Below are 27833 nucleotides of genomic sequence, written 5' to 3'. Positions count from 1 at the left end.
CAAAAGTCTGAAGACTCCACTGGCACCGGCAGCACTATATAGCTAGTTATTCGATTAGCACCTCATCAATTGTGAAATTTGTGTCACAGTTGGTTGTAGTTCTTGAGAAAAGAGTGCGCATGAACATATTGTATTTATATGATACTTGGGGTACTAGCCTGCAAAGCTCCTCCCCATCAAGAATAAAGCTACACTGAACTGAGAGCTCAGAGTCCAGTCCAGTGTCGATCCACCAGACACGTACGAGTGAAGTGACCGACCACCTGCTGCCCGGCCGGGCATATTGCAGCAGCGGCAATGGCTTGCCTCGCCGGTAGCGTTGGCGTTGCTGCAATTCTTCTCGTCTTCCACCTCGCCTCCGCTGGTGGAAGCAGCAGCGTCGATCTTGGGCGAAAGGCCGGCAGCATCGCCGCCGCCGCCGACGAGCAGTCGCCGGCAGTGGAGGAGGCGGCCTCGAGGGGGAGGTACGCCGTCATCTTCGACGCCGGGAGCACGGGCAGCCGTGTTCACGTCTTCAAATTCGACAAGAAGCTCGACCTCGTCCCGATCGGCGACGACATCGAGTTCTTCACCAAGGTACCATCAGTTAGCTAGATAGTTACATCTATCGGCAATTCATCTCAGAAAGGAAATATATAGACTGATCAACCAGTGACAATAACGCATCATCGGAAGAACACGAACGTACAGTGCACGATGACCGTATGTGGCATCCCGAAAACGAGCCAACACCATCACAGTAAAAGCTTGTAACTGGCCGGTTTAATTTGGTGTTGGACCTTATCCTGCACACGGATATACAATGCAAGGGGCTCACACAGCATGTGACCTGTTGGGGTCCACAAATTTGGATGCTAGTGTACACTTTAGCAATAACAAAAGAAGAAGAAGAAAAGCCGGAAAATAAATTTGAAATTAACAAATCATTTTTTTCATCTGCCCTCCTCTTTATATGCAAAGCAAAGTTACTGAGTGGATTGTTGATGAATTATTATGTATGCATGTTTGTGACTTGTTGATGATCAGATAAAGCCCGGGCTGAGCTCATTTGCGGGGAAACCTCAAGAGGCCGCAAACTCTATACTGCCCCTTCTTGAGCAGGCTAAGGAGATTGTCCCTCTCCGGCTTCAGAAAGATACTCCGCTCAAACTTGGGGTAATAAATTGTTTTCTTCATCTAAGTTCATCATCTAATGATGAAAGACCCCCTCCCATATACATCTGTAGCTGTATGTTCACGTTTCAATGCATCTCAAGTACTAGTGATTAGTGGATAAAGCTTAATATCATCTTACACATATCCTGTGTTTCTATCAAATTGCAGGCAACAGCTGGTCTAAGATTAATCGGAGATGAGAAGGCAGAGGAGATTCTTGAAGCGGTAGCATACCATCTTACTAACCAAATCATGCCTTGTTGTATTCTAGATACAAAGTTTTCTTTCTTAATTGTTTGTTTGTTTCTCAATGCAGGTTAGAGATCTTGTCCACACCAAGAGCAAATTTCAGTACAACCCCAAATGGATCACTGTTCTCGAGGGAACGCAAGAAGGATCTTACCTATGGGTATGTAAATTATTCCTAACTTCTGTGTTACATAATTTATTTATTTATTATTTTTTGCCAAAAAACATGTGCAATACATCTTGTGTTCTCAGTTAGTAAACTGTGATGTATGTGGCACCTACTTGTGTTGTAGGTTGCTCTGAATTATCTGTTAGGTAAGTTGGGAGGGGACTACTCGAAGACGGTTGGAGTGATAGATTTGGGAGGTGGATCAGTGCAAATGGCATATGCCGTTTCTGGGAATGCTGCTGCAAATGCCCCAGCTGTACCTGATGGGAAGGATCCATACATTACAAAGGAGTACCTGAAGGGAAAATATTATAACCTCTATGTTCACAGGTTTAGCAAACATTATGTTTAAACTTTAACTTACTTAGCCTGTCATTGACTTTTACATTATGTTGGAAAGAGTAAACTATGATGGTACTTACTACATCGTTTAGTGTTTGCAGTTTTTTTACATTACAGTAATAATCATTGAACCATGATGATTCAGTAAAAGAATTATTAAACCATGATGAATGTTTTCTATATCAAATCATGAACTAATGTTCTAGTTTGTGACTAATGCAAGTAACCTTCCTTGTTTACCTCTGCAGCTACTTGTACTATGGCCTGTCTGCTGTTCGAGTAGAGATTCTGAAGGCAAAGAATGGGCCATTTAGCCACTGCGTATTGCGTGGGTTCAGTGGTATGCTGGCATACATGCATAATCAACCTCCTTCTTGCTTATCAATTCGTCGTATTTCCAGTAACTAGCACACAAATGCTTAGTCCTGAATTGCTATCATATCATTCATTAAGGTACATACAGCTACAATGGGAAGGACTATGATGCAACGGCGTCACCTGAAGGCGCAGTGTATGACAAGTGCAGAGAAGAGATAATAAAGGCACTAAACCAGAGTGCACCATGTAATGCAAAGAACTGCACCTTTAATGGCGTCTGGAATGGAGGCGGTGGAGCTGGCCAGGACAATCTCTACGTTGCATCCTTCTTCTTTGACAAGGCTTCACAGGTATATATAATATAACTTAGCAACTCCTGATCATGTATATACAGACCTAATGATTCACATGAATCACTTAATTGGCAGGTTGGCTTCATTGACAGTGAGGCACCCAGCGTGAAGTCCACCCCATCGGCATTCAAAGCTGCTGCAGAGAAAGTTTGTTTGCTGAGCGCCGATGAAGCCAAAGCAGGGTACCCTGATCTCTATGATGTGCCATACATATGCATGGATCTCATCTACCAGTACACATTGCTTGTAGATGGCTTCGGTAAGTGCAGATAAAATGCATATCTAGATATCAAGAAAGTCTCCTTGTCGGATGGTCGATATTCGATCAACAACTAACATTCAGGTGTTTGAATTGAACAGACCAATTAATTAAATGTGGTTTATACAGGTTTGGCTCCAACGAAGGAGATTACTTTGGTGTCCAGAGTGAAGTATGGAGAGTTTGACGTTGAGGCAGCATGGCCTCTGGGCACTGCCATTGAAGCTGTTGCACCCAAGAAGATGAACCAGGATGCATAAGCTAGCTAGTCCTTTGTAATAATCTCTGATGAGAAATCACTCTGTCATGCCGATGTTCTGAAATAATTTCAGTCTAGTTCATGAGGATAAACTTTATCGGATCTAAGACTGATGATGAGAAGCTCTTCTAAGAGAGAATAATGTAGATCATTTAGTGTCCTTGCAAAACAAGTCAACAAGTCCCCATTCATCTTGAGTTTCATGATTCAGTTTACATGGTTTTGACATTGGCTGAACAATTCGTTGCAAAAAAGACATTGGTTGTGTCCTTGCATTGCAGAACAAGTTGGTTGTGCCCTCTGCGATCTCCTAGAGAACGTCCAGCTTTCGGACGCGCCAGATACCTTATTCTGGAGATTCTCCAAGGATTACACCTACTCCGCGGCTTCGGCCTACGGTGCCATATTCCTTGGATCATCGCCGGTACTCGGAGCCAAGTTGCTGTGGAAGACGGCTGCTCCACATCGCGTTCGTTTCTTCTTTTGGCTCTGCTTGCACGGTGGGTGCTGGACTGGGGATCGGAGATTTCGACATGGCCTGCAGCTTTCAAATCTTTGCGTCATGTGCAACCAGGAGCCGGAGACCATGGATCACATTCTCCTCGGCTGCAGCTTCAGCAGGGAGGTTTGGCATATTTGGCTCGTAAAGCTGCACCTGCAGGACATCATCATTGTTACTGAGGAGCCTTCGATCCAGTGGTGGCTGCGTGCTCGAAAGCTACTGCCCAAGCTGTTATGGCGGGGATTTGACTCCTTCGTGTTTCTTATAGGTTGGATGATCTGAAAAGAACGGAACGAAAGAACTTTCAACGGTGTTCACTCATCGCCGCAGGAACGGGCTCACGCGATTGCCAGCGAAGGCACCAACTGGGTGTTGGCAGGGTACAGCCTGAGGGTGCCCGCATCCAGACTTGTCGAGCGTTTCCACTCTCATTTTGTAATCTTCCTTTGCCATACTTTGCTTGCTAGTCTTTGCTTTGCGGGGGCTTGGGTAATTTGTCATTATCGCTTCCCTGAGTTCGTCTCTGTCTCAAACTCTTTCCTGCTTAATGAAAAACGCGCCGTTTAGCGTGGTCTCGAAAAAAACTTGTGTTGATTTTGCTTTGGCCATTTGGCGCACGAGTAGAACCTGAACAGCATGGCCTTAGTTATTCAAGTGGAAGATCAGTCACTGGTTTCATGCACTTGCAAAGTACCGATCAATTCTGATAAAAAGTAACTGATCATTATGGCGTTCGTTGTCCTGTCAGTGTTGGTGCTGCTTTGGAACATTATCCCTTTGGGAAACAAGGGACCACGTTCACTTTGTCGTGTCACTGTTGCCGCTGCCTAGAAATATGATTCCTTTGATAAACAAGAGATCACATTCAGGCAACCAATAGTATGGTAAGATAATGAAGTTACCTTAAATTAGTAATAAAAAATTGTTTTAGGAGATAGTCCTTTTTATATTAAGAAAAAAGTCCATATTACTCCCTCCAAGTTTTGCCTATGTCCAAATAACTCCCGAACTAATATTTGATTCAATTTAGTCCCTCTAACTATTTAAGTAGGTCCAACTAACACCTTAAAGAATTTTTTTATTTTTTGTTTCTCTATGTACAAATTATATTTTAGTTTCAAATTTTGTGAGGTGATAGAGGACATTATATTTTGTGTTGAAAATGCACTATGAATTTTTCATCATTATTTTTTATATGATATTGTATCTCTACAGGTAATTTATTGTTAAATTCCCTAAGCTATCAAAATTTTGGTAAAAAAGTTAAGGTATTTTTTCTAACATAACTTATGATGTTCTCTTTAATATCACAAAAGTTGACATTAAGACTCAACTAATACATGGAAAAATAGAAATAACAAATCATGTTAAGGGGTAAACTAGACCAACCAAAATAGTTGGAGGAAGTAAATTGAACCAAATTTAAGTTTAGAGGGTAATCTGAACATATGTCAAACTTGAGAGGAGTAATTTGGACTTTTTCCTTGTTATTTATAGAGGTGGTAAAAAAAAGTTTCAGTCTCCAAAAAATACTAGTTGTTGTTTATTACTATTATTATTAGTAGTAGTAATAATAATAATAATAAAATCCCATGTCTAAAAATGACTATTAATAGAGGCGGACCTCTTAGTAGTGCCAAAACCCTTAAAAGACCTACCTCCATAAATAGTTCTCTCAAAAAAGTTCATAGCTTTTGCACACAAAGTCAGATGAAGACGAAATTATATCAAAATTCAATTCTACGGATCTTCATCTTCTTAATATAATGATGCGTAGCTCTCCTGTGTTTTTGAGAAAAAAAAATTTACGGACCTCTCGATTCGTAGATGAATCCAAATGCATGACGTGATTGCTAAAAAAATCTCCTAGCCGCAAGTTATTTAAGTAACCATGTAAAAAAGTTGAATGTTCTCTTACAATTTACGGGTATGTTTGCTAGTATAAATATATAATCATGCTTGATTTCTATGTTAGTGCCAATGGTTTAGTGTTGATGTGTTCTTCCTTACATTTTCTTTGACGTTTATGGATTTGTTGACACTTTATTTGCCGACCGAGAGGGTGTGTTGTTGGCTGGGAGGGACGGGCCTTGTGTTGTCACCAGCTTGAAGCAAGAGTCTATGAATGTTTTTCATTGTTAGGCTGACCCCACCTTTAACATATCCACATCTAAATCCCGGCCGCTCGAATTTACCATGGCCCAGTAGGATTGCGGTGGGGAGAGAGAGGGAATGAGCTTTCGGTGTTGGGAAGAGGAAGGTGTGGGGAGAGGGAGAGAGTGAGAGGCGTCAATGTGAAATGAAGAGGAGGAAGGGCGACATGAGAGAGAGAGATCGATGACCAACATGAGTGTGACAAATGGTCTGAGTATATATGTAAAGTAGCTTATATAGCAGGCCGATTGAATCTTAGCCTCATTTTTAAAGACGAGTTTCATGGAAACCCATCTTTAAAACTAGACCCCATTAAGAGATCTGTCTCTGTTAATTAATTTTGAGAGACATTAGACTTTACTATCTTCATACTGGCTTGACCTCCACCAAAAATAGCCAAATATATATCTTGAAGACTCCGTCACTTTTAGTACGTCTCTATAAATAAAACGAGGTGTATCATAAAATCATTTTTATGAGTGATTTGATTTGCGCGATGTCGTATGCCATTATTATAAGCTTACACGTGAACCTGTCATGGTCATACTGTATATGACTCGTACACACCTTCGTGCCGAACTTACCTGTTCAGTCAGTGTCCACAGGTCGATTCAAACACGCATATGTTCGTTCTAATTTATCTTTTTTTATTCGGGAAATTAAACGCCCGATCGATTATCCTTTTTTGTCGAGATAAAAGCGTATATTTATTTTGCGATTGCGGCGTATATTTATTTGTTGAGTGAAATGAAAGATAAAGGCGTACTTTGGAGTATATATGTTCGCTCGATTTGGTTTCCGGATTTAAGGGTAAAATAGCATCTGAATAGTTGCAACGCTGGGCTGAGGCCTGACGTACAGGCCGGCCCAACTTTTTTTTTATTTTATTTTTGAGTAAGACAGGTCGGCCGAACTACCCCAAAGGCCGCCACCAGCAGCCCACGGGCCAGATTTTACTACACCACGGGCTATAGATGGCCATACAGCCTGCGCCCAATGGCCCGGCCCGAGGGATCAGGCTGTGCTTGGGCTGCTACCCAGGCACGCGGCATACCTAGTAGTCCGGTGAAAATGAACGGTTGTGTTGAAAATCAAAGTTAAGAAATAGTGTATGAACAAAGACTTTGAATGGTGGCCAAATTTAATGAAGAAGGAGGATTTTCAAAGAGTTCAAACACTGTAGAATTTCTGTATGTATTCACTATATCTCTTTATAAATAGGGAGTCACTTTCACCATTGTAAAGAAATCAACCAGAAAGTGAAATACAGAAATAACTTCTTCCTCCCATCTATCTGTGTCTGTGTTTTGAGTGCTGGAGAGCAAACCAGAGAAGTCGATTCCTAACAGGTTGGTGTAGTTATGACTTGTATATATGTGCTATTAATTATTATACTGATGAAAATGATGAATAATTGATGAAAATGAATATTTTAGTATTTGGTAAAAATGTTAATGAAATAAGCTGTCGATGGCTTGATAGGCCATAGGCCGGCACGGGCTTGACACGGTGTGCTTGACGGGCCAGCACGACACGAAAATTGGTCCGAGGGTCGTGCCTTGGGCTGAAGGCCAGACACGAAGCCCGTAGAGGCATGACCTACTAGGCCTAGGCATGACGGCCCGTAGCGGCCCGACGATTTGCGGCACGACACAACACGACGTTGGGCCAGTCCGTCACGGCCCGCTGGACATATATACCACTAGTTGGCCAAGGCCGAACGCACTACAATATCCCTAGTATATTGTATACTCCCTCCGTATTCATAAAGAAAGTTATTTAGGACAACATCATAATGTTCAAAGTCTAATTTTAATTCCTTATTTTCATAAAATATTTATCAGAAAGTGATATATGTTGAAAGTATTTTTCAAGATAAATCTATTCATATATTTTTTATATTTCTAAACTCGCTAACTTAAAAGTTGTTCATGATTTATATTCTCATTGTTTAAGTCAAATTTTATCCAAAATGACTTTTTTTTAGTACAAAGAGAGTATACTTTCCCATCTCTTTTTTTTCGAAAAAAAGATGAACTGTTCGTGTCTTTTGTAGGTGCTAGACGATGCAAAACACAAGGCAACAACAAAGTCTGCAGTCTGGGAAGGCCGCAAACGAAACTTTGCATGTAGTAGTATCTTTTGACCAGAGTGTACGTTCTTGCACCCACACTGTACGTTCAGACACACGTACGGTACGGTACGGGTTTCTGTCCATTTTTTTTTTTTTTAAAAAAAGAGGAAACACAAAACGCACGAACGTGTGTGTGGATGCATGGACATCAATTTGCATCTCACACATAAAAAACAACTAGTAGGCGTCAACATTGAACGTCTGAACTGAAGGAATTCATATGGTAGGCTGATATATGAAGATGCAAAGCGAAGCTCAAAGTACGTAGTGTTTGGCGCCTCCGTTCCTTTTTCCTTCCTTTGGGACCAATAGCTAGATGATGATGCCATGGAGTTGGACCATTGCAAGTTTGCAAGTGGCTAAATAAGTGCGGTGCCTCCTCCATGTAATGGGCACTCTCGATCACTCTCACTTGGACAAAGACAACTATTTATTATAGTGATTATATAGTAGTATTATTCCCTTCGTCTTAAATTATAAGTCAATGCTAACTTTTTTAGAGTTAAAGTATCTTAAGTTTTGTCAAATTTATATAATAAAATAATAACACTATGATATCAACTAAGTATTATTAGAATTTTTATTAATTATAATTTTATATTGTACATATTTGATGTCATAATTTTTTGTGACTCTTTCTGTAATTTTGGTTAAACTTGAGATGTTTTGACTTTAGTTGTAGGTCAAATATTGTGACAAATTCTTTCTATAGTTTTATTCTATCTGAACTTTAGTTGTAGGTCATCCAAATAGGGCCTTATATTAACTATCCTATGGATGGATGCATGAAAACAAAATTCGAATATTCTTCGTCCACATGTAGGTTCCAACAAGAATATTTGACTTTTCATAGGTAGTATATAAGGATTTGTTTAGTTCTAAATTTTTTTGCAAATGGTCACTGTAACATTTTTGTTTGTATTTGACATGTTCGCTGGTCTAAAAAGTCATGACTGAAAATATTGTTTGCTGATTTATCGTGAGAGAAAAACACTGTTGGCTGGCAGAAAAAGTAACTAACTAAGCTTAAAAGATTCGTCTTCAAATAACAAGCAAAATGTGCATTTAGTTAATTTTTTAATCTATATTTAATGTTCTATGATGTGCCGATGTAATAAAAAATCTGAAAAATTTTGTTTTTTTTTAAACTAAACAATGCCTAAGCTAAACTAGCTAGCTAGGAGCGGATAAGACCATGCATGCTGTGATTGCATTGGGAATCTATTTGGAGTGCAAACAATAATGTATGAACAGTTACGCACGTGCAAAAAGCTACCTTTGGCCTTTAGCCCTTTACCTTACCATGCATTGCGTGTTTGAACAAACAGTGCAGAGTACGTACATGTGCTGTTATACATATGTTTGGCTAGTCCCTACGCTGCATATATATATATATATATATATATATATATATATATATATATATATATATATATATATGCTGTCATGTGTGCACACTGCACACTAGCTACCACATGCCAGAAAGAAGGACGCCATGCATTTTTTTTTCTCTTTCGCTGCCCTGAAGAAAGTGACCAAATATAATGCATGGTTGTTGCTAGGGGCCGGGGGTATAGTAGTACGTGTGAACTGAAGTGTGATGAAGTAGTTCAGAAAAAACAAGCAGCAGGAGGATTCCCTCCTCCACATATAAAAAACAAAGGTTGCCAATGTTAGTATACGAGGAACGCAGTGTATGTGTAGGCGTGGAATGCATGATCTCTATATGTGTAGATTCGGAAAGAAAAAAAAACATGATTTTTGTGTGTATATATGCATGTGTTGTCACCCTCGAGATTTACATCTTTGTACGCGGCTATGCATGCGACTTATCATAAAGAAAGGGCGAAAGGCTCATCGATCATGCATCTTTGTGCTTTGCTTTAGTGACACTACTACTGTAGCAGCGCGTGGCATATGCATGCATTTGGCGGTATGCCGATATGCATATATATATATATATATATATATGCATGTCTCTATCGTGGGCGTTGCTTTTTTTTCTTTGCAAAATGGATACCATAACATTTTTATTTATATTCGACAAATATTATCTAACCATATACTAGATTTAAAAAATTTGTCTCATAACTATAGGTAATAAATTGAATAATTAGTAATTTCTATCTATATTTAATGCTTTATTCATGTGTTACAAATAAGATTCGATGTGACAGAGAATTTTGAAAAATTTTATAAAATTTTTAGGAAGTAAACGAGGCCTAGGAATAGGAAAATAAATAATTGGATGCATGTATGTGCGTGGTCTCGTCATCGGTCTCATCTTCCGTCGTCCCTGAAGCACCTATGACTCGATCGCATCCTGCAATGCAATGCAATGCAAGCAGCAGGTAGCCAATAAAACTGTAGCTGACAGTGCACGCAAGATGAGGAAGTTAGCAGCTAGCTACAGTGACGAAATAATAAAAAGGCATTCTCGTTCTGATCTCTTCATGGTTGCATTGTTCATGCACACGGCCGGCCGGCACGCACTTTTCCCTGCTGACCAGAAGTAAAAGCTATCCATCGGCGCCACACACGTACGCATGCATGTTAGGCCGGCCATGGATGCAAATAAAAGCTGCTACAAGAGCACGTGTGTACATGTTAATGCCTTATTTAATTTCGGAGATAAAAAAATTTTAGATATCACGTCTCTTTCGTTTTTATTTAGTAATTATTATCTATTTATAAATTAACTAGATTTAAAAGATTTATCTCACAAATTATATGTAAACTGTACAACTAGTTATTTTTATCTATATTTAATCTATGTATTTGTTATAAGATTTAATGTGACGAAAAATTTTGATTTTTTTTTAATTTTTTAGGATAAACTAAACAAGGCAGCAAACAATGGGCTAGTACTGTGTACTCCCTCCGTCTCTGAAAGCTGTAACTTATAGAGTTGTCCTAAGTCAAACTTTTAAAACTTTGACCAAATTTATAGAAAAAAGCACTAAGATTTATAGTACCAAATTAATACCATTAGATTTATCATTGAATATATTTTCATAAGATACTCATTTTATGTTATACATATTGATGCTCTTTTCTATAAAGTTGATCAAAGTTAAACAAATTTGACTGACACGGTTTCTAGGAATTGAAGCTTTCAGAGACAGAGGGAGTATACTAATTACTGTCTGAATTGCCAGCGACTTCACATGTTGCATCGATCGCTGTCGCTCGCTAATTCGTCAGCGCGAACGCACGTTGTCGTGGACTCGTGGTGCCTCTCTGGAGCCACGCGCACCACACACGCCCTTCCTGCGGCTGCTGCGGCTGTCCAGTTTTATGTGTTTAGAACATCACATAATCTTCAATTTTGTACCGTTGTTCACAAACCTTTTATTATATTAATTATATATAGACTCAATAATTTTTATGAAAATGCAGAAATAATGTTCAAGACAAATATAGCATATGACTTTCTTATAATAAAATAATAAACAAATTTTATTAAAACAATTGATGTGGAGTTTAAAAAGTTTGACATCATTTTGTTGTCCAAAATGTCAAGTATTTTTACTCCATCCGTCCCAAAATAACTCTCGTTCTCACTTTCCAAGAAATAACTTTGATTAAATATATATTAAAAATATTAATGTTTATGTTACATAATTAGTATCTTTACAAAAATCTTTAAATCTAGTTTTTAATAAATTTATTTGGAGATATAAATATTGCAAGTATTTTCTACAAATCGAGTCAAACTTGTGACACAAAAACCGAAACGACACTTAATTTAGGCCAGAGGAAGTATGGTATAAGGAGTCATACATGATTATATAACCTTTTTTGTTTTGATTTGTGTAATTGCATTGACAAGGTGGGAGAGGCATTGTGGAACAAACAACACCCACTTAAGGCCTTGTTTGGATGTTGTCGTATTTACTTCAATCCATGTGTATTGGTGTGGATTGGAGAATTTAGTTTAAGTTCCACTCCAATCCACCTCAACACATGTGGATTGATGTGAATACGACTACATCCAAACAAGGCCTAACGGAGGACATTATAGTGTGGTTATAAATCCTGTTTTTTCTTTGACATACAATTGTGTCAAGTCCAGTTTTGACATTTCAATAAGCTCTTATATTTTTCTAACTTTGGCCACCACGAATAATACTTCATAGATATATACCTCAAACACTAATAACATGTTGTTTTGACCCCAACCTAGTTTCAGTGGTTTTAAAGCGACGTGCCTAGAGTTTTGATGGCAAACTAGAAGTCTTTCTTTTGCCATTTAGACCACCATGTGTGACCGATCTATCTATCATTCATAGCCTAGTTAGCAAAAAAAGGAAAATCAAATGTGGAGGGAAAATGTTGCACATCACTTCTAAACCACCTAAGACGATCCTAGAGAGTCAAAACATTCGTTGATTTACAAGGTACTAGAGTTGAGGGTCAAAATCAGACATGCAAAAGAGTTAAAAATGCCAAAATGGACCTATTCTTGGTTTCATTTGGACCAAGTCCACCTTTGACCTCTCAACTCCTATGTTTATCTAGTTTTGAACACCAGCTCTAATATTGTCTACATATATACCTCATGTACCAATACCATTCCAATTTTGACACCAATCATATTCTTTATAGTTTTCAAGATTTTATTACAGGTTTGTAGTTTTTGGCCACCTAGATCGATCATGACTTCCCTAGGCTTAAATACCATTCATCGCCTAGTTGGTGAAAAAAACATACTAAAACCTAGAGGAAAACGCATTGGCATATCACTTCAAAACCACACAAAAAACAAGCTTAGGGGCCAATATAATAATATACTCATAGTTGTGATGCTAGATTTAAACAGTATTAAGGTTGAGTGTCAAAATCAAACAAATGAGTCCAGGGACCAAAATAGTCTTATCTGATACTTTTCTGTGTGCTGTGCGCATTGCATAATCTTCGGACCATGCCTTTGACAACTTTTGCTTTATACTATGTACATTTCAATAAATATATGATAATACAGATTTAAAATAGTGTTCCATAAGACTTTCTTGTAATAGACTAAAATATTTATTAAAACACCGGCTATTGGACTTTCCAGAGTTTGACATCATTTTTTGCCCAAAATGTCAAGTTTCGGTGGCCGAAGGAAGTATATTTCTTCAAGTGTACAGTACTAGTTTTAATCTGTGGAGTTGCCTTGACAAGGTGGAGATCAGGAGATGTGATGGCAACTGGGAGTTGTGGCCATGTTTAGTTTGCGAAATTTTTTGGATTTGGCTACTGTAATATTTTTATTTTATTTGGCAATTAGTATCCAATTATAGACTAATTAATTAGGCACAAAAAATTCGTCTCGCAAATTACATGCAAACTGTATAATTAGTTATTTTTTTATCTATATTTAATGTTCCATGCATATGTCCAAAAATTTGATGTGATAGGAAGAAAAGAAAAAAGATTGTGAACTAAACAGGGCGTGACTCAACTAATAAAATGATAGAAACTTTTTATAGTGTAGCTATGAAATCTAGCTAGGCTCACCAAATTGGAGAAATCAAACACAGTTAACAAAGTCAAACACATTTACCAACTCTTCTGTACGGTCCCACTCAAAGGTACGACATGTGTTGTTGCTTAGCTTGACCGGTGGAAGTTGGAATTTGCACCATTGTTAGCATTGTTGTTTTTTCCTTTTGAAAGGAAATAGAGCTGCACAATTGCATCTTTTAGAATTATACGGTACAATGCACACACTCACAATGCACGCATACTTATCTCCAATGAACACACATACACAAACTCTTACCTCTATGAACACTTTTAAAAAACTGAGCCGGTAGATTATGAGATTCACGAAGTCACTATAGACGTCTCGCTGTGAACGGGGATGTCGCTTACCACTAAAAGCATAACACCGTTAAATTCTAGAATAAATTCACGAAAAATACGAGCACTTGTATCAAGTCAGGGACTTGAACCCATGTTGGTAGGTTCCATCACAAGGAACCCAGAACTTGAACCTAGGTGGATAGGTTCTATCACAAAAAAAACCAACCAACTTTACATTTTTCTTTTCTTAAAGGACATGTGTCTCTGATGACTTTTGTAGCAACTATATACTCCCGCTGTCTTAAAGTACAACGTGTAACTACCTCTAGTTCAAAGACCGATAAACATATTATTTGGAATAGCACTGGTATATTTTTTTGAACGAATATATAGCACTGGTATATGAACGCAAGAGTCTAAAGAAGAGAGAATAAGAGCACATATTAATTACAAAACTTAAATAAAAAATAGTTACATCTTTATATATTAGTTTGAAGAGAATAGTACTAGTATTGCTACTACTACAAACAAACAAACAAGCATAAAACATCAAGAGCAAGATGCATATAGAATTGATGGGGCGCATGGTTTCCACGAGGTGGGCCCACAAATGGACCAACCACATGAAAGGGGCCATGCCGTGCCATGCCAGTCGATCATCAAACACTGCCAAAAGCATGCATGTGTCACATATCATTGGCGGTCATGGCAGGTCGACACGTGGCGGGGTCGCCGCCGTAGAGGGACGTCATCGTCTTAATCCCTATCACACACACACACACACCATCTATCCATCCGTTGCTTTCGTTATCATCATCCCATCCTCGCAGAGACAGGTTCTTCCCCCCTTGCAGAGCAGCTTGCACGCACACACACGTACGTACGGGGTCGTGGGTGCCTTGCGTGGAGCCAGCTCGATAACTACGGTCGCTCAAGGGCAGATTAGGGCCTGTTTAGATGTGAAAAATTTTAGGATTCAGATACGGTAGCATTTGTGTTTGTATTTGACAGCTAATGTGTAATCATAAACTAACTAGGTTCAAAAGATTCGTCTTGCAAATTACAAATAAATTGTACAATTACTTTATTTTTTATCTATATTTAATATTTTATATATACGTCCAAAGATTTGATGTGATAAACTTTTGCAATTTTGAACCCTTAGTCACAAACCGGCCTGGTCGTCACAGTTCATTAATAAAATCTACAGCAGCTTGGAGTACGAAGAATCCCATCATGCACCACCTTGTCATTATACTACTACTTACCACTATACGGTGAACACGTGGTCAAATATATGAGCAATGACTATCGTGCCCTTGGTCGTACGTCATCCTAATCCAAGCTACAACAAGACAAGGGCTTTGTATCTATAAAACGGAGCCCCAGTCCCTCCATCTCAAAAATTTCAAGACTCATGCCTCTCTCTCCCTTGTAACCTATAGTCTCATCTACCTTATAGTCTCATCTACTTACTACAGTAGTCTCAGTAGTCAGTAGGTTGCTAGTAGCTAGAAGGTAGGTAGATCGAGCAGTATAATCCAAGAGGCAGCAGCGACATCTCGCCGGCGGTGGCGGCCATGGCGAGTGGTGGCGGCAGTAGCAGTAGAGTGCCCGGCGGCGGTGGCAACCTGAACCTCCCAGCTGGGTTCCGGTTCCACCCCACTGACGAGGAGCTGATCGTGCACTACCTCATGAACCAGGCCGCCTCCATTCCGTGCCCTGTCCCCATCATCGCCGAGGTCAACATCTACCAGTGCAACCCCTGGGATCTCCCTGGTAATTAATTAATTAATTAATTAATTAATCACATCACGTAACATTTATTTACTTCGTACTTAGTCTGCTAGCTAGTTTCAAATTATTGTTTGTGTGTGTGTGTGTGACTAAATTGCATGAGTTCCTTCTTCAATTCTTCTCCTCAGCAAAAGCATTGTTTGGCGAGAACGAGTGGTACTTCTTCAGCCCACGAGACCGCAAGTACCCCAATGGCGTCCGCCCCAACCGCGCCGCCGGGTCAGGGTACTGGAAGGCCACCGGCACCGACAAGGCCATCCTGTCCACGCCGACGAGCCAGAACATCGGCGTCAAGAAGGCCCTCGTCTTCTACGGCGGCAGGCCTCCCAAGGGCGTCAAGACCGACTGGATCATGCACGAGTACCGCCTCACCGGCGGCACGACCGCCGCAGCGGCCGATGACAAGAACAGCAGCATCAAACGCAGATCAGGGTCCTCCATGAGGGTGAGACGACGATTTCTTTTTTCAGCCTGACTGATCGATGATACGGCTGTTTTTGCAGCTACTTATTAATTGCACGGATGAGCTAGATTTGCTGAAATATATATCCTGTATCTAATTAATGTTGAGTTTTTTTTGGTTTCATCAGCTGGACGACTGGGTGCTGTGCAGGATCCACAAGAAGAGCAACGATTTCCAGTTGTCGGACCAGGAGCAGGAGAAGGAGGGCTCAACCGTGGAGGAATTAGACACTCTTGCCAACACCACCAACACCGACAACAGCATGAACGACTCTACTGAAACAACAACTCTTGGTCATCATGACCAGCTCCGTCATGAAACGGCGGCCATGACGACGATGAGCAAGTCGTGCTCGCTCACCGACCTCCTCAACAGCATCGACTACGCGTCGCTCTCGCAGATGTTCCTTGACATCCCTGCCGAGGCCGAGGAGCCTGCACAACAGCAAAGCACTCCACTAATCTACCCACCAGCAACACAAACAACACACCAAGCAGCACTTACTAGTAATAATAACTATGACAACAACGTGATGAACAACAGCAACTTGCCGATTGCTGCAGTAGACGCAGTGATAGCAGGCTCGGATAACAGCGGTGTGAAGAAGAGGAATAAGAGAGTGATGGCCGTGGACGGCGCCGCCGCTGAATCGTGCTTCGATGATGGCAGCAGCGACAGTTTCAGTAGCAAGAAACTGAAGCTGCCAAGTGATTCGAGGATCGCCGGCCATTTCGGCACCACAGCAAGCAGCTACTACTACTGCAACAACCAGCTGCAGCTTGTGGACAGCGCGATGAGTAGTGGCTTTCATCAGTACAGCAGCCTGTTGCTGAGCAGCAGCAATCCGTTCTTGAGCCAGCAGCAGCAGCTGCTACTCAACAGCCACATCGGGATGCAGTAGAAATGCTGAAGAAGGGACGGATCTGAAGAACCTCTCGCCTGTAGAAAATCTTCGACAGACAGACTGAAGGATTATTATTGGACGGATTGGATTGGATCAGAGCAAATTGATTGGAGTTTTCCTTCCCTCTTTGCATTGCTTTATTTCATTTTCATGTAAAATTAATTAAGATTGTAAATTAGGTCTGGCTGGGGTGTACTGGAAATTCATGTGGCCATCCATCAGTGAGTGAATGAACGATGACCCACGCCGCCACGTTCCTTGTGGATGTGTAGATATGCTGGCTGTGTTTTTTTGCATGTGCGTGCTGTTTGAATCCTTATCCAGACTGACAAAAGTTAGAGATTCTAGTACATTTGCACTCGGGAGAGCTGGAATTGGAAGATACCTAGTTGCTTCCTGCTGATACCTTTTTTTATAGATGGACGGTTCCGTACTTAGTACGTAGACCCAGTTATATATATATATAATACTCGCTTCACCAACGTGTAGCTACTCTACATGTGTGTGTAATAATTTAAGAGATTTATCATTTAAGTGGTACAAACTACAAACGTTCTTGTGGATAAAATTGGGGCTACGGCTAACACGAAATTGTAGGGGCAAAATGATGTTCTTGCCTATATATTGTCAAGACAAATTGTGATTTTATCCATGTTTTTTTTAAGTTTGTGATTTTGTCCATGTTTTTCTAAGCTTGTGATTTTGTCCTTACTTTTAAGTTTGTAACTTTCCTCCTATTTTTAACTCTATTAGTTCTAGTTGAAATAAAGGAATTCAGAAAAGGTAAAAACATCTAGAGAATAGGTAAAATTTTGGGTGACCTTTGTGATTTTCTATTCATGCTCTTTCAGACTTTTCAAATAAAATGTTGTCAAAGTTTTCTCAAATTTGAAATGTATGCAAATTCTGTTCTCAAAATTGTTTTAATATTTGTTAAAAATGCTAAATGTTAAAATCTAGGGGCTAAATGACAAAATACTCATACATGCAGGAGCAATTTCACATGAACAAACTAGTTGTTTTACATCTGAGTTGACACCGTGTCACACCCATATTTTAAGAACAAAATAGGATGCATAAAAGACTCATATGTGCCCCAGAAACAGTCGCACACATAAGTAGACAAATCTTCAAATGTACCATCGCAGTGTTTATTACATAGCGGAATATAAAATATCACATAGTCTCATACAAAAATGATAGCATAAAGTAAACAACGCTCTCGACGGAAGCTCCACACAGGGACACTGTTGACTGGTTGACTCCAAACCTAGTACTCATTACGGTAATCCTCATCCCAGTCATCTTCAATATCATATCCTGGGGTGTTGGGAAATTGCAAGAGTGAGCACATATCGTACTCAACAAGTATAACTAGGGGTTCATGAGGCTCAATAAGCTGACACTGGTTTGACTGCATTTAGCTTTTATATGTAGATAGCATATTTATCATTGGATAGCAAATGTCAAGGTAGCATAGTAAATCCCATAACCACATGATCAATGTATACAAGAATAAAGAATAACACATATAAACAACATAATAAACCATCCTTTATTATCATTAATCATGTTCAACAGTGTTCATCTATTCCGTCAGTTTTCCGGGCCGCCCGTATCCGTGGGCACGGCTAGTATACCAGATTTAACACTCTGCAGAGGTTGTACATCTTTACCCATGAGTCGTGATTTACCCTTTTGCCCGAGGCCCGTCGACCTCTTAGCTCACTTCCAAGGAAAACCGGCAGGGTTCACTATGAAGTCTTTCAAAGGTTCGTCTAACAAGTTAGGGCCGCAAGGTTCCCTTTGCGCGCAGATATAGATACCCCCCTTCCGAATGGCACAATGACGCGCAGCCTATACACATAAGGACAGGGGCTCGCACTATACCCAAAACGGTTCAGCCCCTCCGCCCTTTCGGGGAACCTCTAACAAGCTAGAAAAGCTTACTCATACTTGACTAAAGCCAGAGCCATATAGCCCTCATGGTTGTACGAGTTGTCCCAGCTTTTGCCAAGGGATAAGTCCTTATGGAGGGTCAAGATCAATCCAGCAAAAGCTAGAGTTCTTTCCACCCTTTATATTCAAGTTGCTAGAAAGCTTATTTTATTGTTTATTGTATATTCAAATATTCATGTTACAAGATCATGGATTAATAATCAAGCACTAGCAAGAACTACCAAATGCATATCCAAACAGGTAACAAGGAATTCAGGATAACAATCATCTATGATTTTGCTAAGGTCATCAAGGTGGACACATGCATATGATAAATATTGTATTAATTGTATATAGGTAACAAGGATAGTCCCAAGTTATACTTGCCTTGATCAAAGCTCTCCGGAGCCCGCTGGTCTTCAAAAGCTTGGTCTTGGTCACCAACGTACGGCTCACCGTCTAATCCCAATCATCAATCAACAACACGCATTCCAATGTAGACAATCATACACGAAGCAAACAAGATATAATTAGAGCAATACACCAAACAGTAGTAAAACAAGTGTAAAAGTTTATCAAAATATTCTACGCAGCGCTACGATCACACAAACGTAAAGTTCACGAAAATCGGATTTAAAACGTAGAAGTTATGAATTTTCTAAGATTTCTATAGAGAAATAATTAATTAAATAGAACCAGGAAATTAAAAAGTTTCAAAACAGTAAACTAATATTTCTAACATGTAGATATCGTAAATACGAATCCAACGGAATTTGAATGGACAAAAACGGAGTTAAAATGAGCATTTTATAAGCAAAACAAATCTAGTGGCAAAACTGTAAATAGCAGAAAACGTATTTTGAACTCAGCCGGTTAGAATACGTTTTCTCAGTTGGAAAACGTATTATACTCAGGGCGCCTTGGACTGCGGGTTATATATTTGAATTTTCCAGGGTCTCTTTAGCAAAATATGCCCTGAAAAGGTATCTTTGATTCTCAGCCCTTGATCTCAAATCCGACGGTCCACATCTTCTCCAGGGGGCAGCAGGCGGAGGCCGGCTGGTTCCCAGCTCCGGCACGGTGGATTCCATGGCCGGAGAGCGGAAACTCGCCGGAGCTCCTCGGCTTCTCCTTTCCGAGCACCGTTTTTTGAAAGGAAAATACCGGGAGGGCGAGAAGCTCACCGCGAACGAAGCTGGGGGCTTGGCTCGGGCCGAGAGCTAGCAGAGGGGCGTGTCCACGCGCGGCGGCGGAAAGAGCTCCCGGCGAGATCCAGAACTCGCGAAACAAGGCACGGGGACTCGGTTTTGGCGACCTAGATGCGAAAACATGTCGAGGGAGCGATGCTAGAAGCTTTATAGTGGTCGGATTGCGCGCTTGGCAAGGAAATCGCGGGATCCGCGGATCCGATTCGGTGAGGAATCGTTTCCTGCTCGAGCACGGCAGGGAGGAAGAAGGAAGGTGGGATAGGGGAGACTGACGCGCGGGGCCCGGTTGGCGGTGAGAGAGGAGAGGGAGCGCACCTGCCTGGGCCGTTTGGGCCGCTGCGGTGCGGTGGGGGAAAGGGAAGCGGGCCGGGGGAAAGGGATTAGGCCCAGGGGGTTGGCTGGGTTTTCCCTCTTTTTTTTTTATTATTATTTTCCAAAGCATTTTCACAAGTGAATTTGAATCAAATACATTCAAACCAAAAGCCAAAAGCACAGAATTAAATATGCTCCAGCATGAATGCATAACATGTTTCTGAACTTATGATGACTTTTACTTTTCACAAAATTATTTGTTTGCTAGATTCAAATGCCCACAAAAACACTTAATTAAATTAAATTAAATCCTATAAATTGAAAATCAGTATTTCGGGTGCTACAAACTCTACCCCCCTTAAAAGAATCTCGTCCTCGAGATTGAGCAGAACTTACTCAAACAAATATGAATACGATTTTCTCAGATCATCCTCTCTTTCCCAAGTTGCCTCTGCTTCCGAATGTCGATTCCACTGTACTTTGCACATTCTGATGACCCGACTTCTGGTGACTCTCTCAGCTATCTCCAATATTTTGACCGGATACTCCTCATAAGTGAGATCACCTTTAACAGAAAGTTCTTCCAATGGTAATTGCTCCTCAGGTACACGCAAACACTTCTTGAGCTGTGACACATGGAACACATCGTGCACGCCAGATAAACTTTCAGGCAACTCTAACTGATACGCTACTTCTCCACACCTTTGCAAAACTTTAAACGGACCAACATACCTTGGAGCTAGCTTTCCCTTCATATTAAACCTCTTCACACTCTGCATAGGTGACACCTTTAGATAGACATAGTCACCTTCCTCGAAAGCTAGTTCTCTCCTACGGGTATCTGCATAACTTTTCTGACGAGACTGAGCAACTCTCAGATTATCCCGGATGGTTCGCACTTGTTGTTCTGCATGTCTAAGCACATCCGTACCAAACACCTGAGTTTCTCCTGTCTGATTCCAAAACAAAGGTGTCCTGCACTTCCGACCATATAGTGCCTCGAACGGTGCCATCTTAAGACTTTGTTGATAGCTGTTGTTGTAGGAGAATTCTGCATATGGCAAACTCTTATCCCAACTAGTCCCATACTGCAAGGCACAAGCTCTCAACATATCCTCCAATATCTGATTGATCCTCTCAGTCTGTCCATCTGTCTGTGGATGATACGCGGTGCTGAAATTCAACTTGGTTCCCAATGAGTCATGCACTGCTTTCCAAAAAATAGAGGTAAACTGAGTGCCTCTATCAGATACAATCTTCTTAGGCACTCCATGCAAACAAACTATCCGCTCCATATACAACTCTGCTAGTCGAGCTCCTGAATCAGTGGTTTTGACTGGCAAGAAGTGAGCAACTTTAGTCAATCGATCCACTATTACCCATATTGAATCATATCCCCTCTGTGTACGTGGTAAACCCACTATGAAATCCATGCCTACTTCTTCCCACTTCCACTCAGGAATCTTCATTGGTTGCAACAGTCCAGCTGGCCTCTGGTGTTCAGCCTTCACTCGCTGACAAGTATCACACAAAGCAACATATTCGGCCACATCTCTCTTTAAGCCATACCACCAGTACTTCTGTTTCAGATCTAGATACATCTTAGTACTACCAGGATGAATGGAATATGCTGACTCATGAGCCTCTCTCAGAATCATATCACGAATAGCCTTCACTTCTGGAACGCATATCCTTTTTCCAAACCATAGTACACCATTGTCATCTATTCTGAATCCTGGTGCTTTTCCTAGTACCACATTCTGTGCTATCTCCTTCAGTTTCTCATCTTCCAACTGTCCTTTCAATATCTCTTCCTCTAGAGTAGGAGTGACCTCAATCTCCATAGCATTTACTACGATTCCCAAGTTCAAATATGCAAATTCAGCACACAACTCTTCAGATTCAGGTGTCGCCCGAAGCTCATTAGCATGTTTCTTTCTGCTAAGTGCATCGGCTACGACGTTCGCCTTCCCAGGATGATAATGCACTTCCAAATCATAATCCTTTATCAGTTCCAACCATCTTCGTTGCCTCAAGTTCAAGTCGGTCTGGGTGAAGATATACTTCAAACTCTTATGATCAGTATATATGTCACTTTTATGCCCAATCAAATAGTGTCTCCAAATCTTGAGTGCATGAACCACAGCTGCTAACTCCAAATCATGAGTAGGATAATTCAGTTCATGTTTCCTCAACTGTCTGGATGCATAAGCAACAACTCTACCTTCTTGCATAAGAACACAACCCAAACCCAGACGAGAAGCATCACAATAGATAGAGAAACTCTTACTCAGATCTGGCAATACCAACACAGGTGCAGTAGTCAATCTCTTCTTAAACTCCTCAAAACTAGCTTGACACTTATCAGACCATACAAACTTAGCATTCTTCTCTAACAAAGCAGTCATAGGCTTTGCAAGTTTTGAGAACCCTTCAATGAATCTACGATAGTAACCAGCTAGACCAAGAAAACTGCGAATTTCGCTTACATCTGTAGGTGGTTTCCAATTCAACACATCTTTCACCTTACTAGGATCCACTGCAATACCACCATTAGAGACAACATGACCAAGAAAAGAAACTTCCTCCAACCAAAACTCGCATTTACTACGCTTAGCATACAACTTATGTTCTCTAAGTTTTTGTAAGACCAATCTCAGATGTTCAGCATGTTCTTCCTTGGTTTTAGAGAATACCAGAATGTCATCAATAAAGACCACCACAAACTTATCAAGATACTCCATAAATACTTTATTCATCATGTACATAAAGTAAGCTGGTGCATTGGTCAAACCAAAAGACATAACTGTATACTCATATAACCCATACCTTGTTGTGAAAGCTGTCTTTGGTATGTCTGAATTCCGAATCTTCAATTGATGATAACCAGAACGCAGATCAATCTTAGAGAACACACAAGCACCTCTTAGCTGATCAAATAAGTCATCAATCCTAGGCAATGGATATTTATTCTTGATAGTGACCTCATTAAGTGACCGATAATCAACACACATCCTCTGACTACCATCCTTCTTATCAACAAAGATAACTGGTGCACCCCATGGTGATGAACTAGGACGAATGAACCCTTTATCTTGCAATTCCTTAATTTGTTTCTTAAGTTCTTCTAGTTCTTTAACCCCCATTCTATATGGTCTTTTAGCTATGGGTGCAGTACCAGGTAGTAACTCAATAATAAATTCAATGTCTCGGTCAGGTGGCATACCTGGCAATTCATCTGGAAAGACATCCGGAAACTCATCCACTACCAGATTCGGAGGATCAACATCATCAGTCCGTTGGTTCACTTTAGCTGTGAGTGGTGCTTGCATTGTTACATCAACACTGATTCTTTCTCCCTTTGGTGTTGTCAGAGCCACTACTCTCTCTTTGCAATTAATATTTGTCGCATGTTGCTTCATCCAATCCAAACCCAAGATCACATCTATGCCTGAAGTTCTCATAACCATGGGACTGATAGGAAAATCTACCCCCCTTAAAGAAAGACTTGCTGAGGGGCAACATAAAGAAACTGGTATAGTCCCACCCGGTGAATTAACTAGCATAGGAGTTTTCATTGCAACTAGTGGAAGGCTATGAACTCTAACAAATGCTTGTGATATGAATGTATGCGAAGCTCCAGAATCAAATAAAACTGTAGCAGGGATAGAGTTGATGCTGAACGTACCCATCATGATCTCTGGTCCCTCCTGAACTGTCTCTGTAGCCACATTATTCACTGTTGCCGCATAAGCAGCAGTCTTCTGGTTGTTGTTCGGCTTGTTGAGCTTCTCCGGGCAATCATATGACATGTGTCCCTCTTTCCCACAACGGAAACACCTGGTAGGAATGTTAGAAGCACTTCTTTTTGTGGAGTTGGCATTTGAGTTCCCTGAGCGAGGTGTCTGCTGACCATGCTGCTGTTGATTGTAGTTACGTTGTTGGAATGAAGGACGTTGGTTCCCACTCTGCGACTGATTCTGGAAACGCTGGGGTTGCTGGTTACGGTTCCACTGACTAACTGGTCCCTGGAACCTCTGCTGATGGCCTTGATGAGAACTGAAACGCTGACGGTTGTTGCTCCCAGATCCTTGTACCAGCATCCTTCTCTTCTTATCCTGACTCTTCCGCATATTATCAAGCACGATAGCACGATTCACAAGAGCTTGAAAGGTAGGATAAGTGTTTCCTGCCAACTGCAACCTGAGTTCATAGTACAAGCCTTTCATGAACAAGCGCTGCTTATTAGCATCTTCCCTGACTTCATTCGGGGCATAGCGAGCCAACTGTTCAAACGTGTCATGATATTCTGCCACTGTCATGGAGCCCATCCGGAGTGATCTGAATTCTTCCTGTTTGAGCTCCATCATTCCCTCATTTATGTGTCGAGCTCTGAAGTCCCTACAGAATTCCAGCCATGTGACAGGAGGAGCATTGTTGGGACGAGCAGCTTGATACGACTCCCACCATGTCTGAGCTGCACCTTGAAGCTGTCCAGAAGCATACAACACCTTCTCCAAGTCATTGCACTGTGCTATGTTTAGCTGCCTCTCCACAGCACGTAACCAATCATCTGCCTCCATGGGATCAGCTGAGTGTGTAAATACCGGAGGTCTCCCCTTCATAAACTCTCCACGCTTGTCCCTCACATGAACAGGTGGTGGTGTTGGTGGAGGTTGTTGCTGCAGGTGCTGCATGAAAACGTGCATCATCTGATTTTGGGTTTGCATGAGTTCCTCCACGGTGATTGGGGCATTGCCACCATTGCCATTGTCATTGCCATTGCCACGGCCTCTGCCTCTTCCCCTTGCTGCCATCTGCATTCCAAGGTATATAAACACATCTTAGTAATGTCCAACATGACAATTACAAGAGTTAACCGAATCTGAAATTTTCTGGGTAACATCCAACATCAGCAGATCAGAAAATCAGTAATATCTCGAGTTCCAGAATTCAAAAGGATACATGCTATACACCGTTGGAAAGATAAAGAAATTTTCTACAACTTTCATTTAGATCATATTACCAGATTCCAACGTGAGGTTAACCAAAAACTGGGTACAACCGAAACTGTTCCAGAATTCCAGACTGCGCAGAAACCTCAACTTTAAACAGTCATAACTCACAGCTCATAATAGATAATATGGTCATTCTTGCGGCATTGGAAATATATGAAAGTCTACTTTTTCCCAGAAAAATTTGATGAACATTGCACGAGCAGAATTTGATTTATTCCAGAATCATTGCAGACTGCTCCAGAAAACAGCAAAAGACAGAAACAGGATAGGACCCCAACCCACTATTTATTCATGTTCTTACTTAAGGTTCTTAACTAGGGAACTTGTGGACATGCCCACAAAGTCCCAGCACTCATTACAAAAATCCAAATCACACATATTCATAATGACAAATCAGCAAGCACACCAAGTTCACGCCACAATAGCAAAAGACTCGAAATAACTCGTAAACTACTAACGTTCCTATTACATATGGGTTCTTTTCTATTCCTCGGGTGCAGCATCCTTCAAGATGGGTTCAACATGCAGCCTCTTATGAAGTTTGGGGCGGCCTAACTCCGCTCGAAGGTCATCCGCTTCCCTTTGCTCCTTCTCCAGCAGCTTCCTCTCACGGTGTAGTTCATTCTCCAACTCTATCACCTTGAGTGTCAGCTCATAAGTCAACTCCACTTGTGCTTGAAGCTTTGGTTGTGAAGCATCTGCAACTTCTATGGTCCAAGTCATCTTCTCTGGTACAAAGCGAGGATAGTGGTATGTTGCATTATACTGAACATCCTCAAAGCGTCTACCACGGTAAAAGATCAAGGCCTGGTAAGCTGCATCTGCCATGCTCTCTCTCATCGTGTCCCGGCTGATTCGAGCGAGGTGTTTTGATTCCACCTTTCGAATCCCCTTGGTGGCATCCAGTGTCTTGACTATCAGCTCTGCAACCCAAAGTGATCTCTTCAGCGGGTGTTTGTGCTCAGTGCAGTTATACTCCAGTGTGGCTTGCAAATCCGGGTAATGGTGTTTCAAGGTCAGCACCAAATTCTCATGGAAGAAATCCTTGGGATCTGCCTCTGGAATCCACAGCTCAGTAGTCCACCCCATCCTTGCATTAGCAGGCTGTGGTGGAGGTGGATCTTGCATCTCCTCATCTTCAGGCACTTCCTCCTGAGCTTCCACCCTTGATTCCTCATCTTCCAGCTCAGGAACTCCATCCACATGCTGTCCTCCTAGGTTGAACATGGCACGGTACTCCTCAGCAGCCATGCGTGCAGCACTACGGGTACGGGGCGGCATCTACAAAAAAAAGTTTTTAGACATAGATCAGATGGATGCAATAATTTCACAACAGAGCAAGATAGGGAAGCATAAAACGTTTAGCAAATAACAAGGCCGTAGTGGAAAGCAAGAAGTAAGTAAAATAAGGGCCTAAATTTTCAACCATTGCTAACTAGGTTTGCGTCCTACAGTCAACAAAGCTTTGATACCAATTTGTCACACCCATATTTTAAGAACAAAATAGGATGCATAAAAGACTCATATGTGCCCCAGAAACAGTCGCACACATAAGTAGACAAATCTTCAAATGTACCATCGCAGTGTTTATTACATAGCGGAATATAAAATATCACATAGTCTCATACAAAAATGATAGCATAAAGTAAACAACGCTCTCGACGGAAGCTCCACACAGGGACACTGTTGACTGGTTGACTCCAAACCTAGTACTCATTACGGTAATCCTCATCCCAGTCATCTTCAATATCATATCCTGGGGTGTTGGGAAATTGCAAGAGTGAGCACATATCGTACTCAACAAGTATAACTAGGGGTTCATGAGGCTCAATAAGCTGACACTGGTTTGACTGCATTTAGCTTTTATATGTAGATAGCATATTTATCATTGGATAGCAAATGTCAAGGTAGCATAGTAAATCCCATAACCACATGATCAATGTATACAAGAATAAAGAATAACACATATAAACAACATAATAAACCATCCTTTATTATCATTAATCATGTTCAACAGTGTTCATCTATTCCGTCAGTTTTCCGGGCCGCCCGTATCCGTGGGCACGGCTAGTATACCAGATTTAACACTCTGCAGAGGTTGTACATCTTTACCCATGAGTCGTGATTTACCCTTTTGCCCGAGGCCCGTCGACCTCTTAGCTCACTTCCAAGGAAAACCGGCAGGGTTCACTATGAAGTCTTTCAAAGGTTCGTCTAACAAGTTAGGGCCGCAAGGTTCCCTTTGCGCGCAGATATAGATACCCCCCTTCCGAATGGCACAATGACGCGCAGCCTATACACATAAGGACAGGGGCTCGCACTATACCCAAAACGGTTCAGCCCCTCCGCCCTTTCGGGGAACCTCTAACAAGCTAGAAAAGCTTACTCATACTTGACTAAAGCCAGAGCCATATAGCCCTCATGGTTGTACGAGTTGTCCCAGCTTTTGCCAAGGGATAAGTCCTTATGGAGGGTCAAGATCAATCCAGCAAAAGCTAGAGTTCTT

At 41.1% G+C, this 27833-nt stretch overlaps 2 protein-coding genes across 2 annotated transcripts; both read left to right on the top strand.

Annotated features, from left to right (window-relative positions):
* Positions 196–3330, top strand: LOC8067142 (probable apyrase 3). Its single transcript, XM_021446321.1, has 9 exons — positions 196–576; positions 1027–1155; positions 1324–1380; positions 1472–1564; positions 1698–1903; positions 2164–2255; positions 2369–2583; positions 2662–2845; positions 2975–3330. The coding sequence occupies exons 1-9, from the start codon at positions 298–300 to the stop codon at positions 3103–3105; spliced, it is 1386 nt and encodes a 461-aa protein (XP_021301996.1). The 5' UTR covers positions 196–297; the 3' UTR covers positions 3106–3330.
* LOC8067141 (NAC transcription factor 25) lies at positions 15085–17252 on the top strand. Its single transcript, XM_002442688.2, has 3 exons — positions 15085–15466; positions 15613–15929; positions 16075–17252. The coding sequence occupies exons 1-3, from the start codon at positions 15268–15270 to the stop codon at positions 16846–16848; spliced, it is 1290 nt and encodes a 429-aa protein (XP_002442733.1). The 5' UTR covers positions 15085–15267; the 3' UTR covers positions 16849–17252.

The sequence above is a fragment of the Sorghum bicolor genome, chromosome 8 (genome assembly GCF_000003195.3).
Source record: "Sorghum bicolor cultivar BTx623 chromosome 8, Sorghum_bicolor_NCBIv3, whole genome shotgun sequence".
In the NCBI taxonomy this organism is placed as follows: Eukaryota; Viridiplantae; Streptophyta; class Magnoliopsida; order Poales; family Poaceae; genus Sorghum; species Sorghum bicolor.
This window is presented reverse-complemented; position numbering and strand designations above follow the sequence as displayed.

Bases quoted from the DNA above. Each gene is read 5' to 3' on its own strand.
- LOC8067141 (XM_002442688.2), top strand. From the start codon at position 15,268: ATGGCGAGTGGTGGCGGCAGTAGCAGTAGAGTGCCCGGCGGCGGTGGC. The intron at 15,467-15,612 runs GTAATTAATTAA...TCTTCTCCTCAG, and splicing joins CAACCCCTGGGATCTCCCTG to CAAAAGCATTGTTTGGCGAG. The intron at 15,930-16,074 runs GTGAGACGACGA...TGGTTTCATCAG, and splicing joins GATCAGGGTCCTCCATGAGG to CTGGACGACTGGGTGCTGTG.
- LOC8067142 (XM_021446321.1), top strand. From the start codon at position 298: ATGGCTTGCCTCGCCGGTAGCGTTGGCGTTGCTGCAATTCTTCTCGTC. The intron at 2,584-2,661 runs GTATATATAATA...CTTAATTGGCAG, and splicing joins TCTTTGACAAGGCTTCACAG to GTTGGCTTCATTGACAGTGA. The intron at 2,846-2,974 runs GTAAGTGCAGAT...TGGTTTATACAG, and splicing joins ATTGCTTGTAGATGGCTTCG to GTTTGGCTCCAACGAAGGAG.